The sequence below is a fragment of the Heterodontus francisci genome, chromosome 24 (assembly GCF_036365525.1).
Source record: "Heterodontus francisci isolate sHetFra1 chromosome 24, sHetFra1.hap1, whole genome shotgun sequence".
Classification (NCBI taxonomy): Eukaryota; Metazoa; Chordata; class Chondrichthyes; order Heterodontiformes; family Heterodontidae; genus Heterodontus; species Heterodontus francisci.
In genome coordinates, this window is record NC_090394.1 from 71,814,632 (window position 1) to 71,828,287 (window position 13,656).

At 41.0% G+C, this 13,656-nt stretch overlaps 1 protein-coding gene across 4 annotated transcripts in view; it reads left to right on the forward strand.

Moving 5' to 3' along the window:
• Positions 1–13,656, forward strand: part of prkar1b (protein kinase, cAMP-dependent, regulatory, type I, beta) — a 241,132-nt gene that overhangs the window by 177,159 nt on the left and 50,317 nt on the right. For all 4 annotated transcript variants that reach the window (XM_068056885.1, XM_068056884.1, XM_068056886.1 and 1 more), the window contains one exon: positions 5,005–5,065. In XM_068056885.1, the coding sequence (XP_067912986.1) occupies positions 5,005–5,065 (61 nt within the window). The remainder of the gene's footprint in view (positions 1–5,004; positions 5,066–13,656) is intronic.

Genomic DNA, 13,656 nt, shown 5'->3' on the forward strand with positions numbered 1-13,656 from the left:
ACAATGAAATAATTTGTGCACACCAAAATAGTTAGGTATAAAATGTAATTATTTAATACAAATTTAAAATATATAATGTCTGATTTGTGGACATCATAAATAGCAGAAAACACTCATTTAAAAATTGAAATGACACCTAAATAATTGGAAATTATTTTGCCTGGTTTTGTGATCTTGTGAAACATTTATTTTGAAATTTTCTATTTTTAAGAATAGAATTGACCACCTTCTAAATAATGCATAAACTCTGGAATAAATAGCAGCTGAGCTTTGTAGCACAGAGAACTATTTATTATTGCACTCTTGGGCTGGCTTCTTGACTGTCATCAGTGTAGTTTCAGATGTTTCACTTTCCTTCCAGCATATGGTAAGGTAGAATGTGTGTTATGGGAAGGTATCAAAACAAAATAAATTGTCCCTTGATGAAATAAAGCAGTATTGAAGGCCATCGCTGTTGAAAGTTTCTTAGTACTGAGGAAGAGAATGATTCTAATTTTTGATTTTAGAAAGCCAATTGGTGAAGTATAGTCATAGCGCCAACCTTTACTCAGTCTTGCATATATTTACAGAGTGAAACATTACAAGCAAACACCTCCTAACTCAACCAAACAACAGTTTCAATAAATGTCTCTCCATATGTGCTCAAGTGATACCCCAGCTCATGCCCACCACCTGCATACAATTAAACACAATTAATGTACAATTAACAAATGTTCAGATAATAGCACTTTGATTTCGAATATTAGTGATGAAATTTTGATTATTTTCAGTGATATATTGCCCCCTAGGTAATCTGGTGACAGGTTGCTAGTGCACCAGTATACCATGCAACTTAGGTCGCATGACAATTTGTGTTTGGAAGATTTTAAACGGTAAATTCCAAATCTTGACCCAGCTTCAAAGGAAAACATTTGACGAAGGCAGGGTACTTGGGACAAAGGAAGACGGGGCGAGGAAAACTGGTTAGCAAGAATTTTGAACTGCCTCATTTTACTATCTAATAGAAAATTACAGAAAGGCATTGGTGAGGATTTGCATATGTTAATTTTTCCTATAAATCCTTATGCAAGTGAAGAGAGAAAATTGCTCCAATAGCATGAGATTTCAAATGTGAATACTTTACTGCCCAAAACTTTTTCAGGACAAAGTTCAAGCAGAGCACACTGGAAAACCTTTTACTTTCTCATTCTGTGAGCTTGCAAACTTGATTGACATATCTTGAGGATATATAAAAATAATCTCCAGGATGCAGTTGCTAATCTTTTCTGATCTGTTATTAAATTGCTTTATGCATCATTTGAAACTTGTAGACATCCACAAAACATTTGTCGTCAAATTAGTATACTTAACCAATTCTATCATTCCATCCTTCCCATGCCATTCCATCCTTCCCATGCCATAACCCATCCCTCCAATGTTAACCCCATCCCATGCCATTCCATTATTCCCATGTCACCCCTCCCATGCTGTTCCATCTTTCCCATGCAATCCCCATTCCATGCTATTCCATCGTTCCCATGCCATTCCCATCCAACAACATTTCCATATTGACCCCCACCCCCCCACCCTACCCCGCTATTCCTTGGCTGACATCTTGAAAATCATCTCGTTAAAATTCAGTAGGATTGATTATGCCTGAACTAAACACAAGGCAGTGCCGACTCGCAAAGTGGAACAGGATCTCAGCTTCACTCCTTAATGCGGGGCAGTTAGCTTCCCAGGTCAGTCCCGCTGCAATTCTGACTGCTGACCACGGCCAGTGTGGGGCTGCTGACTGAGCTGGCAGTCTTTGCTGAGGTGATTCTAGATAACGTTCTCACGTACACATCTCCCAGTTACCATACGTTAACACCACCGGAGGTGCTTCTCACTGATTTCTACCCCAGCTTTTAAAAGGATAAAACTACCTTTGTGACTGTCAAGGAGAATCCGCACTACTTTAGCCACGCACACACTCCATCTTTGTATAGGTACGGTGACACACCAGCCAATGGCAGCTGCATGTGCATCACGTGTTCCAGTCCTCCACACGCTCTGCGTGAGCCAGGCTGCACATACCAAATCAATGTAGCAACTGTTTTATGCTCAGCAGGATCCACAAACTACAGGGAGAAGTTTTATAAATTGCTGTTAGCAACCATTTCCCTGAAACTACTTACATGGCAGAGATTAGAAGAGTCACACCTGATCCTAAACAGAGGGCCTTACACCTTACTTCAGGTACCTTGTATCAGATGGATCAAAAAAATTTTATACTAGGTACACTCAGTATCCGAATGTTACAGTAAAGTTTTAAAATATCTTATTAACCAACTCTCAACCCACAGGTGCAGAGCAACAGAGTTTGATGTGCCCCTTAAACTGACCAATCAAAAGCGTCTGGACAAAGTCTATTAAAGATTTTTTTACCCACAAGGTTTATTTAATTAATTTGCTATTCTTTGATTCACTCACTAAAATTGAAAGCACCATAATGAATTAAAATACACCAGGATGTATTTATTTTACTTCCTTATTTCACAAAAATGAAAATTAGTGGAATAAAAATATAGTAAATACCCTTGAGTAATATTGTATAGTATTTTCAAAAGTGTAAATGCTATCATTACAGAGATTACATTCTACCTTTGCACTTCCAGCAGGGGATTTCGTCAGCCAGGAGTGCATATTGGAAATTTAAGAGCACACTATGGACAGTCTTCCAGCGTTCATTTAAGTGTACCAGAATTTACATTAGGAAAACTCTAGGAAGGTTTATCAGGAATGCAAAGTTAGAAGCTATCCTTTACATCTTAAATCCAAACTAATTTTATTTTTAAGATTTCTAAATCAGAAATTTTTAAATGCAAAAAAATTGCTTTAATTTTCCTGATAGTGTGACAACCACTGCTGAAGTCAGGTTAAAGTTTAGCACAATCTATATCTGTAGTATTGCCACTCTGAAGAGCTAAATTATACACACATTGCTCTACTAATTATTCTAAAATCACCTATACTTCTTAGTATGATGATGGATCACATTGAACATTGATGCATACAATAGGAACTGGTGGATACAACAGCTTTTTTTAATAAAATGTCTAACATAAAAACCATCCTAATGTACTACACAAATATGTGTATGGAAAACTGACAGCAAACCATGAAAGGAGAGTAGGGTAGAATAAACTGAAAGCTTGGTGAACGAGATGGATTTTGAAGGAGGTGAGAGAGTTGGAGAGGCTTAGGGAAAGAATTCCTGATTTCGGGCCCAAGTGGCCCAAGGCTGTGCCAGCAATGGTTGAGTGAAGAGAGGGAGGAATAAACATAAGGCCAGAATCAAGGGATAGAGGGAGGTTGGTGGGGGAAGGGAAAATGTTTTTCGGGCTAGAGAAATTTGCAGAGAAGGGTTGGATGAAGCTATGCAGGGAATTAGAGACAACAGCAAGACTTCTAAATTTATGACCCTCCTGCCGATGCCGGGTCCCTCGTTCAGGAACTGTGCTGGAAAACAGCTTGAATATTTTTTTGTGTTGTGCTTCCTGTGCGGTGACGGGGCTAATTGCGGCGGCGGCAGAATGATTAATTGCCCAGTTATGGGCCTCAATTGGCAGCGGGGCGGGAAGACCGTTCACAGGCCTTCCCGCTTGGATTTAACTTTGACTGAGGCGAGAAGGCGCCACCTTCCCGCCCAATTTTATGTTCTCCCCACCTTCAAACCTGCCACGGGGAGAGCATAAAATTCCCCCTTTGATGTGTGCTTTTTCACAAAAGCAAATAAATAAAACCAGGGCAATATTTTACAGTTCCCCTTCCCAGAATTTGGAGTTTTTCTTCCTGAATAAATGGTCCATATCACATCACAATTAACTAATAAAAGCAATTTGATTTGCTGCCACTAGATCGGTTTCTTTTGCCATATAATTTTGTATCAAAATTATCTCCCACCATGTTTTTGCAGTGCCTCTCATCTCCTGCCCTCCCTCAGGCAGAAAACAGTATTGAAACCTTAATAATAACCACATTTACACACAAGAGTGTCTAGAATAACTTGAGGGTATTCAGGTTCAAAGGACGAGTGTAACCTGTCAGGTCTCATAAAATTTAAAATGTCAGTGCTTTACCTCTTTTAGCGTTAAAAATAGTCCCTGATGACATACCATGCAGTTAGTGAGTAAAGGTGGCTTAGAATACATGAAGCTTGTGCAATCATCCATATCTATTGTTTTGGGAAGATTTGATGACCTGTATGAATGAGAGTGGTCGTTCAAATATACAATTAAAGGCTAGAAGGACTGCTGGTTTACGGTGACTAGTAAGTCAAATTCTGTTTTTATCACATGGCATTCCAGGTGTTTTTGGGGATTGGATTCAGTGATTGCTTCTATTTTCTATGAAAATGGGAAACCAACAGTCTTGTTCATAATTTATATAGGGTTTGCTATTCTCTATAATCAGGTCCATTTACAGTGACTGAATAAGTCAAATTCAGTTTTATGATATAGCATTCGGAGGGATTTTACTGTTTAGGGGGAGGAGCTCCCATTCTGTGATTCAGACCTTTTTTCTCATGATGATCATAAACTAGTGGCTATGAGCTTAACTCATTCTTGATTAATAATCTGAAATGTGTACGTCGTATATCCTTTGCGCACAAACAAGTACTGATTTTGTTTGTATAGCTAAGAATGAATTTCAAATAAAGTGAAAGAAGAGATTAGCTGCTATTGACTGATTTTATTTTCTGGTAAAGCTGTTTGAATGAAATGCATGTTTTAAGTGCAACCATGTCACTGGATAATGCTATGCTGGGCACACATTTATCCAGAGGAATCTGTCATTTCTTTTTGACATCTTTCAGTATACACATTGGCATGTATTCCCTTTTTGCCATAGCTGTTGCCCAAGGCTTATATGCTAGATCGCAAATAGATAGGATGCAACAATTCAAAAGAAAATTAAGAGTAGTAACCGCTGAAACAAATCAAATCCACTAACTTTCACATTTTCTTTCTTTTTGAACAGGGTAGCACACTGAGAAAGCGGAAGATGTATGAGGAATTTCTGAGCAAAGTCTCCATTTTGGGTCAGTTGTCAACTATAGTTAATGTTGGTCATTGTGACACAGGTAGTTTGTCTGAAGATCAGTCTTTGTTCATACCTAAGCATTTTACTCAAGGGCCAAAAAACACTATCCTGTGGCTGACCTCAAGTAGCTGCAGCAGCCCAACACGCAAAGAACTTTTTCATACACTGACTACCAGTGGAATTCTATGTCTGAGCTCTATCTTGCAAGGTGTCTCAGCTGACTCAAGCCGTTTAATACAAATAGATATACTTGTAATGATTTCATATGTGGGCAGCTGGAAAGTAGGATAGTATGGTAATTAGTCCATGACATCAACTGAAATGTTTAGTCACAGTCTGATTAGGAGGTGAGAATTTATTCCCCAGCAGCATGGTGTATGTCTTTACATAGGCTAAGCAAACTAAGACTAAGGAGTTGAATGAGTTGGGATTCATTCTTTTAATGCTTTTATAGTCCCGTCAGGGATTCTGAAAGATCCATTTAACTTTTGCTTAAAGTTTTGTTTTTCTTTGATTATTTAGATAACCATGAAATTTGGTCATGTTCTTGATGTCCTTCAGTAGTAAAACAACAAAGATGTAATAGCCAATGAACAATCACCATTAGCAGAGCACAAATTCCTGTTAGCGGGGATAAAGACACTGTACCACAAAACATTGATTTATTTTTTTAGCATTGTTATAACCTTACTGTAAAGGTGCAGAGAATGTAAGAAGTAATCATAGCCGACAGACATCTTCAAATTGACAATGTGACCATCTATTATTTATTTTCATTTTTTAGTAGGTTCACCTACTTTTTATGAACTTTCTGACCAAGGTTCTATAATTTTTGAGGAGTGGAGTACATTATATTCAGGGTCTTTTTTTGCTGATATTTTTTTGACAAACTACATATGTATCTGGGCTAGTGATTGCAGGATGTAGCAATATCTTTTGGGCCTCCTTATCTCGAGAGACAATGGATACGCGCCTGGAGGTGGTCAGTGGTTTGTGAAGCAGCGCCTGGAGTGGCTATAAAGGCCAATTCTGGAGTGACAGGCTCTTCCACAGGTGCTGCAGAGAAATTTGTTTGTTGGGGCTGTTGCACAGTTGGCTCTCCCCTTGCGCCTCTGTCTTTTTTCCTGCCAACTACTAAGTCTCTTCGACTCGCCACAATTTAGCCCTGTCTTTATGGCTGCCCGCCAGCTCTGGCGAATGCTGGCAACTGACTCCCACGACTTGTGATCAATGTCACACGATTTCATGTCGCGTTTGCAGACGTCTTTATAACGGAGACATGGACGGCCGGTGGGTCTGATACCAGTGGCGAGCTCGCTGTACAATGTGTCTTTGGGGATCCTGCCATCTTCCATGCGGCTCACATGGCCAAGCCATCTCAAGCGCCGCTGACTCAGTAGTGTGTATAAGCTGGGGGTGTTGGCCGCTTCAAGGACTTCTGTGTTGGAGATATAGTCCTGCCACCTGATGCTATAAATATTATGAAAAAGTTGAAGTCTTCAAGAATTAATCTCCAAGTTATTTTTTTCAGATCCTGTTTATGAAATTAATTTTCCTCCCTTTCTGTGACAAAGATTATTGATAATTAATCAGCCATCACGATAAGAGAGGGCATTTATTATGGGTTTTAGGACTTGAGGTGCATTTTTGATATCAGGGCTGTTGTGTGCTAAAATTAACTCTAGTATGAATACACTTTGAACTAATATCATTAGATTATGTGTATTAGTATGTTGTTTTTGATATCCATCTCATTATGTAGATATTAAATTTGGTTTGTGGAGTGAGTATTCTATTGAAAACTGTTAGGTAGACCACTTCCTATGGAAAATCTCAGTATAAAGTGTGCACATTTAATAACCCCTGGCTGTGATGCCACTAGTAGTGTTGCAAAAGGACTTTCAGTGTTGGAGATGCCACACCTTGCCTGTCATATCCCACTCTGTTCTAGAAATTTCTAGACCTGTGTCTAAGCTTATCTCCAAGGTCCATCTGCTGCTGTTTAAGTGATGCATCTTTAATTTTTAAATTTATAGCTAGAAGTCCCTCCTAAAAATATCCATTTGAATTTTATTATTTAAAAATGATTCTGCTACAACTGCCCTTGCACTGTCTGCTTGCCCCTCCGTGTTTGTGCTTCTTGTCCACCCTGGAAAACCTGCTGCCATCAGCATCCTTGCTATGGTCACTCCCACTGGCAGGCCCACTTAGCTCCATCTTTGGCCATTCTGCTGGACCAAAGCTCTGACATTCTGGATGCTGATAGCGATGTTTAAAATTGAATTAAGATTGTTGAAGTAGTCCTTGGTTTCCAGACAAGGGATTTTTGTGCCAGTTTGTTAACTTAAAAAAAACATTCCTTTGCACTGCCCATTTAATGTATTTAATTTAAAAGATTCCTGGCCATACCTGACAACACGGTGATTTCTTTCAAATTAATAACACATTTAATTTCTGAATTTTGGCAAAGCTCCTTCATTTATTCATTTATTTATTTATCGGATATTGGTTACACCTCTTTTTAAGCTTTCTCAATCCTGCCAATTGGCTACTATCTCCCCAGAATGCATCTCTGTTTTGCTTTGCTTATTAAATGTCCGCTGGCTCTCAACAGCCAGCCAGTTTTGTGCTGCTGTTGTCTGACTCCAGCTGGTTGTTGCTACTGTGGTTCAGCAATCTATGTATGCCCTTCTGAAGCCCACTGCTACCTTGGCTCATTTTGGGCCAATGTCCCCATTTTTCCTGTACTTAATGAGCACTCCCAATGTGTCTCCTAAATAATGATAAAGCACGGTACATGATGTGATATGTCCCATCTCCCGAATTTTGATCTCTTGATCGAATTTTGATCGAATCCTCCTTCATTGGGACATACAACTCCAACTCCAAGGTTGATAGGTAAATTGACCATTGTAAATTGCCCCTAGTGTAGGTAGGTGGTAGAAGAATGGTGGGGTTAATGTAGGATTAGTATAAATGAATAGTTGTTGGTCGGCATAGATTCGGGCCGGAGGGCCTGTTTCAGTGCTGTATTTCTAAATAAATAAAATAAAAGACGTTACTGACTGGTGAACCAAGCCTGGGAAGTCAGTAGGTAAGAGAGTTGCCATGCAATCCCTTGGTCACCAGCCACAGAATGTGAACTCCATCCTCACCATACTGAAGCTTAGTCAAATGTGTTAACACTTAGTACTGAGGAAAAAGATAGCTCAATACACTTGGAAAGCAAATAAAGGTCAACCTCATTAACCTTATTGAAACAGATGAACTGACGATACCAAGAAGTAAGATCCAATTTTGCAGCCCAAGGGTTTCATGGCACCAACTAGTGTTGGAATTCCTGTAAACCATGAGCTAAGAAAATTGAGTCGTTGATAGTTTCTCCTGTGACGTGTCTTCTATTTTGCTGCCTGGCCCTTTGGCAGTCTTCATATCGCAACATGAATATTCATCAGGAGTGGCCATTAAATATTGACCATCTCAAGTTTTGTTGAACATATTCTAGATAATGACTGGCCCTCAGAAATGAGGCAGTTGTTACATGCTTTGGAATATGTACACGAGAGCTGATTCCTTGGCCCTTTCCTGCACCAACAGACATTCTAGGTCACCTGTTAAGTGTGATTTTCTAGCGTCCACTGGGACTTGCATGCCTTTGAGTGAGATTGTGTTAGATGGCTTTGTAGATGTGAATGCACGGTGCTCTCTTTCGGCATGTCATTGGTTGAAACCGCCTTGACTAACTTAGCAGGGCTCCCGTCTTAAGAGTTTTTTAAGTAAGAAAGACTTTACTTTGTATTTTGCCTTATCCTTTCTCAAAAATGTCACAAAGTGCTTCACATATGGGGCTGAGTTTTACCAGCCTCCCTGACCGGGGTCGTGTCAAGGGGGCCCGTAAAATGGCTCCGGGAGCGGCCGGCTAAAGCCTGGCTACCCAACCCGAACCCAACTAGACCCAACTACATGTCGGGGTCGGGTTGGAATTCTGAGTCCAGCATTCGGGCTTGGATCAGGTCGGGATGAACGCTGCTTCCAGGAGGTCATGGGATCAGGCTTGTGCATGATTCCCACAACTCCAGCTGCAGGGATAGCCTGCTGCCGCAACAGATGAAGGAGATTCGTGTCAGGTTGGGTCGGGTCGGGTCCAGGTTGGCTGTGTTTGGGTCGGGTTTTAATTCTATACCCGAGCTGGGCTTTAAGGCCTGCTACAGGCCTCGACGCCAGGAAGGCCCCGCCCCATATTGCCGGCGGCGGCGAGGCCTCATGGTGGCTGCCCGCCGCTCAGTGACCGTTTGGCGATCTGATGCAGGACACTGGTAGGGAGGGGGGAGCATGGAACTTATTTCAGGGGTGGGGGGTGAGCGGGGAAAATGATTCCAATTGGTGGAGGGGATGGTGAGAAGGGGTTGAAGGTAAAAGTTACTGAAGTTTGGGGCGGTTGGGGGAAGGTCAGGATGCAGGGCAAGGAATGAATTAAATGGATATTGGGGGCGGTGGGAGATGGGATGGAAACATTTCTTTTATTGTTCAAATAAATTTTAACGTGCCTATTCCTTTAAATACTGAAATTCAATGTTAGGGTTGGAAGCCCTTTAAAAATAGCCCCCACGTCATCGGGGGTGGGGGGGGTGCAGTTCGTCCCGGCTATGTAAATGAGCTACCGCGTATAATATTGCGGCAGCTCTGCAGAGTAAATCCCGCGCATGCACCCTGCCATCTTTGAAGCTGGTAAAATTCAACCCCTAGTGAATTACTTCTTGAAGTGAGTCATTATTGTTAAGTAGACAATTTAATTGTTTTTCACTAGGCAAGCTATCACCAAAAGCAATGAAATGAATGACCAGCTAATCTTTTTTTGATGGTGTTCATTGAGGCAGAAATGCCGACCAGGACACTGAAAACTTCCTGCTGTTTGAATATCGCCGTGAGATCTTTAAAAATCTACCTAACCATCAGAACAGGCAGGTGACAGCTCTGTTTAATGTCTCTAGGACAGCACTGGTTTTCAGTACTGTACTTAAATGTCAGCCTTTTTTATGTGCCATGCCCTGGTTTAGGGCTTGAACATATAACCTAACTTGTAAGTGAAAGTGTCACCACCAACTGAGCCAAGTTTACGCTCAAAATAGGTGCCATACAGCAGGTACTTAATCCTCTCAGTGCTAGGTTTTCCTGTAATATTCCATTCTGAATGATCATAAGCATCATTTCTTGGTCTAAAAAGAAGTCCTGACAGCAGAGCCTTGCGTCAGGAGGCTATAATGCAACCTTTTCCTTCAAGTTTTTTTTAAATTCTTTCATGAGATGTGGGCGTTGCTGACAAGGTCAGCTTTTGTTGCCCATCCCTGATTGCCCTCGAACTGAGTGGCTTCCTAGGCCATTTCTGAGGGCAGTTAAGAGTCAACCACATTGCTGTGGATCTGGAGTCACATGTAGGCCAGACCAGATAAGGATGGCAGGTTTCCTTCCCTAAAGGACATTAGTGAACCAGATGGGTTTTTTTAATGACAATCGATAGTTTCATGGTAGCATTACTGAGACTAGCTTTCAATTCCAGATTTCTATTATATTACGACCAGGTGAGGAAGGGGTCTCAGGCTCCCCTTTCGCCACCTCCCAAGGTTTGACCGCAACAGGATTTATCCATTTTTAAACACAGTGATTTAACTTAGCATCTCAGGGAGCACTTGCTCCTGTTCCTCTCATATAAATGTAAATGAACCAATCAGATAGGTTTTCTTGAGTTTAAACAAGAAAGATGTAAGTTTATTATCCTTATCACCCTAAACCGATTAAAATTACTAAAATACTGTACGTATTCACGCCCACGTTCACACAAGAGCCACACACACAAATAGATTACAGAGGAGCAAACCGAGTTGGGATGTTGGAGTAGAGTGGGCGGCACAGTGGCGCAGTGGTTAGCACCGCAGCCTCACAGCTCCAGGTACCCGGGTTCAATTCCGGGTACTGCCTGTGTGGAGTTTGCAAGTTCTCCCTGTGTCTGCGTGGGTTTTCTCCGGGTGCTCCGGTTTCTTCCCACAAGCCACTTGCAGGTTGATAGGTAAATTGGCCATTATAAATTGTCACTAGTATAGGTAGGTGGTAGGGAAATATAGGGACAGGTGGGGATGTTTGGTAGGAATATGGGATTAGTGTAGGATTAGTATAAATGGGTGGTTGATGTTCGGCACAGACTCGGTGGGCCGAAGGGCCTGTTTCAGTGCTGTATCTCTAATCTAATCTAGAGTCTGTAATAAATGGAATTGAAATACAATTCAGTAGTCTCAGTGTCTTTAGTTGAAATTGTAGTCCTGAAGTCCTCACAGTGGCCATGTGCACAGTTCAGGCTTGCTTCACAGGCTCCAGAAGGCTTTATCCTTGTCCCCTAGTTGCTGGCTGTGTTGGTCTGTAGGTTTGAGGTGTTGGTAGTTGCAGCCGAGGCGTCTCTGGATCTTTACTGGAGAGAGAGAGAGAGCTGTTCCCTTGCTGGATCTCAGTTACTGTCTGCCTTCTGAGTCACAACTCACAAACTCCCAGAGTTGTACAAGCCGTCACATGATATGACCACCTCTTTGTGTTGTAATGGGAATCTTCTGGAATTTTCTTTGAAATTCAAGGCGCTCCACTCAGGCTACCCAGACATACTTGGGGGCGGGGGGGGTGGTGGCGTTGGCTCTTATAAACTCAATAGGTGTCGATGGCTTTTGACGACTACTTTGATGAGGTCATCTAAGGTGATTGAATCAGAGAGCACCCCATTGTTCTGGCTAGGCAGAGGTAATCATGTTTTTCTCCACTCTGCTCTGTTGATTCATGTGCAAATTGCCGTGGCCATCTTGGCTGCTAGCTTATCTGTTTAAAAAGTTATTTGTAACAATTTCCAGTGAAAGTCTCAGGCAAAGTTCCACTCGAAATTAATATTTTCCATTTGGCATATGGGGGTTTTCATAATTTTTTGAAATTTGAATTTTTATTAATGAATTGAACTTAAATTCCACCAACTGCCATGGTGGGATTTGAACCCATGTCCCCAGGACATTCGCCTAGGCCACTATGCCACTGTCTCCCCTATCTGTTGGCTATGGTTATCATAGTAGTATCCATGACGGTGTATCTCTTCCTACATTTAACGGCCTTTTTAATACCCACCTCTTTGACGCAGCTATTGTTGTCTTCCATCATTCAGTGGCAAATTGGTACGTTAGGTGGATTCTTGACACCTAGAGCCATTCTCAAATTTTAATCAAACATATGTTGGTTTGATGAAAGGTCACTGACCTGAAATGCTAACTCTGCTTCTGTGTTCACAGATGCTGCCAGACCTGCTGACTATTTCCAGCACTTTTTGTTTTTATTTCGGATTTCCAGCATCTGCAGTATTTTGCTTTTATTATATATGTTCGTTTGGATCTTTCTGTTAACAATGTCTGATTTTTGGCAAATCTGTGTTAAATCTAACTCTCTAATCTTGGCATAAAGGTTGATGCGACTGAGTCAAAGTTTGTGTGATAACTAGATTAAGGCAAAATTAAGAATTAAGTTAATTATCTACATTGTACATTCAAATCATTCGCAAATAATCATGTTCCTACCCATTGACTGTTGGATGGATTGATTTGCATATCATTACTGTTCTGCCTCTGCATAGCTTTCATTGATATTTGTTAGTTTCTCCTGCCAATGTCCAGGTAGGACTTAGCTTATATTCAGCATAGTAAAAAAAGAGTCACAGGAGTGTGTTTCCTATGCAAAACCACATTTTTTTTCAGTCATTTTCTGGTTTACTTGATTAAAGTGCTTTATCGCACCTCTCCAAAACATTTCATATACAATGAATTATATTCAAGTGCAGTGTCTGTTTTTATATCACAAACAGGGCAGTCAGTTTTCACACGCCAAATACTACAAACAGCAATTGAATGAATAATTGTTTCTTGCAGTGTTCGTTGAGGGAGCAGTGCTGATTATGATACTGCGACAACTCTATTCTTCAGATATTTCCATGGGATCTTTAATGTCTGTAATTTTCAGCCTTCACTATAAAATCACTTGCCGCTGCCTCTACTCTGTACCTTGCCACCTGCTGAGGCTGAATCAGCTCATGTGAAACCTTGATGGCCTGTTTTTATTCCTCCTGAGCTAAGCTTCAAACCATGTACATGTCCTATTCATCAGCAGAACCCTTTATTTTCATCTCTGTAATATTGTGCTTGCTTTTGTCAACTCTTAACTCGATTTCCAGAATGTCCTCCTTGCCAGTCTCTCATCCTCCACGTTCCATAAATGGCAACTTGTTCAAAATTCAGCGCCTGTGTCCTTGCTTGTACTGTCCTGTTGGCACATCAGTCCCATCCTTACTGATGCATGTTGGACTGCTGCATAAGAAGAAAGAAAGACTGCATTTATAAAGTGCCTGTCCTTAAAGCATTAAACTTCAAATTATTCTTATCTAAAAATTCCTCCATGACCTTGCCCCACCATATCTCTGCAACCTTTCCACCCATCCCACATTCTACACTCCTCCAACTCTGATCTTTTTGCCCCCACCGATCCCATAAGGCATGTTAGTGATTTTATGTGAATGCA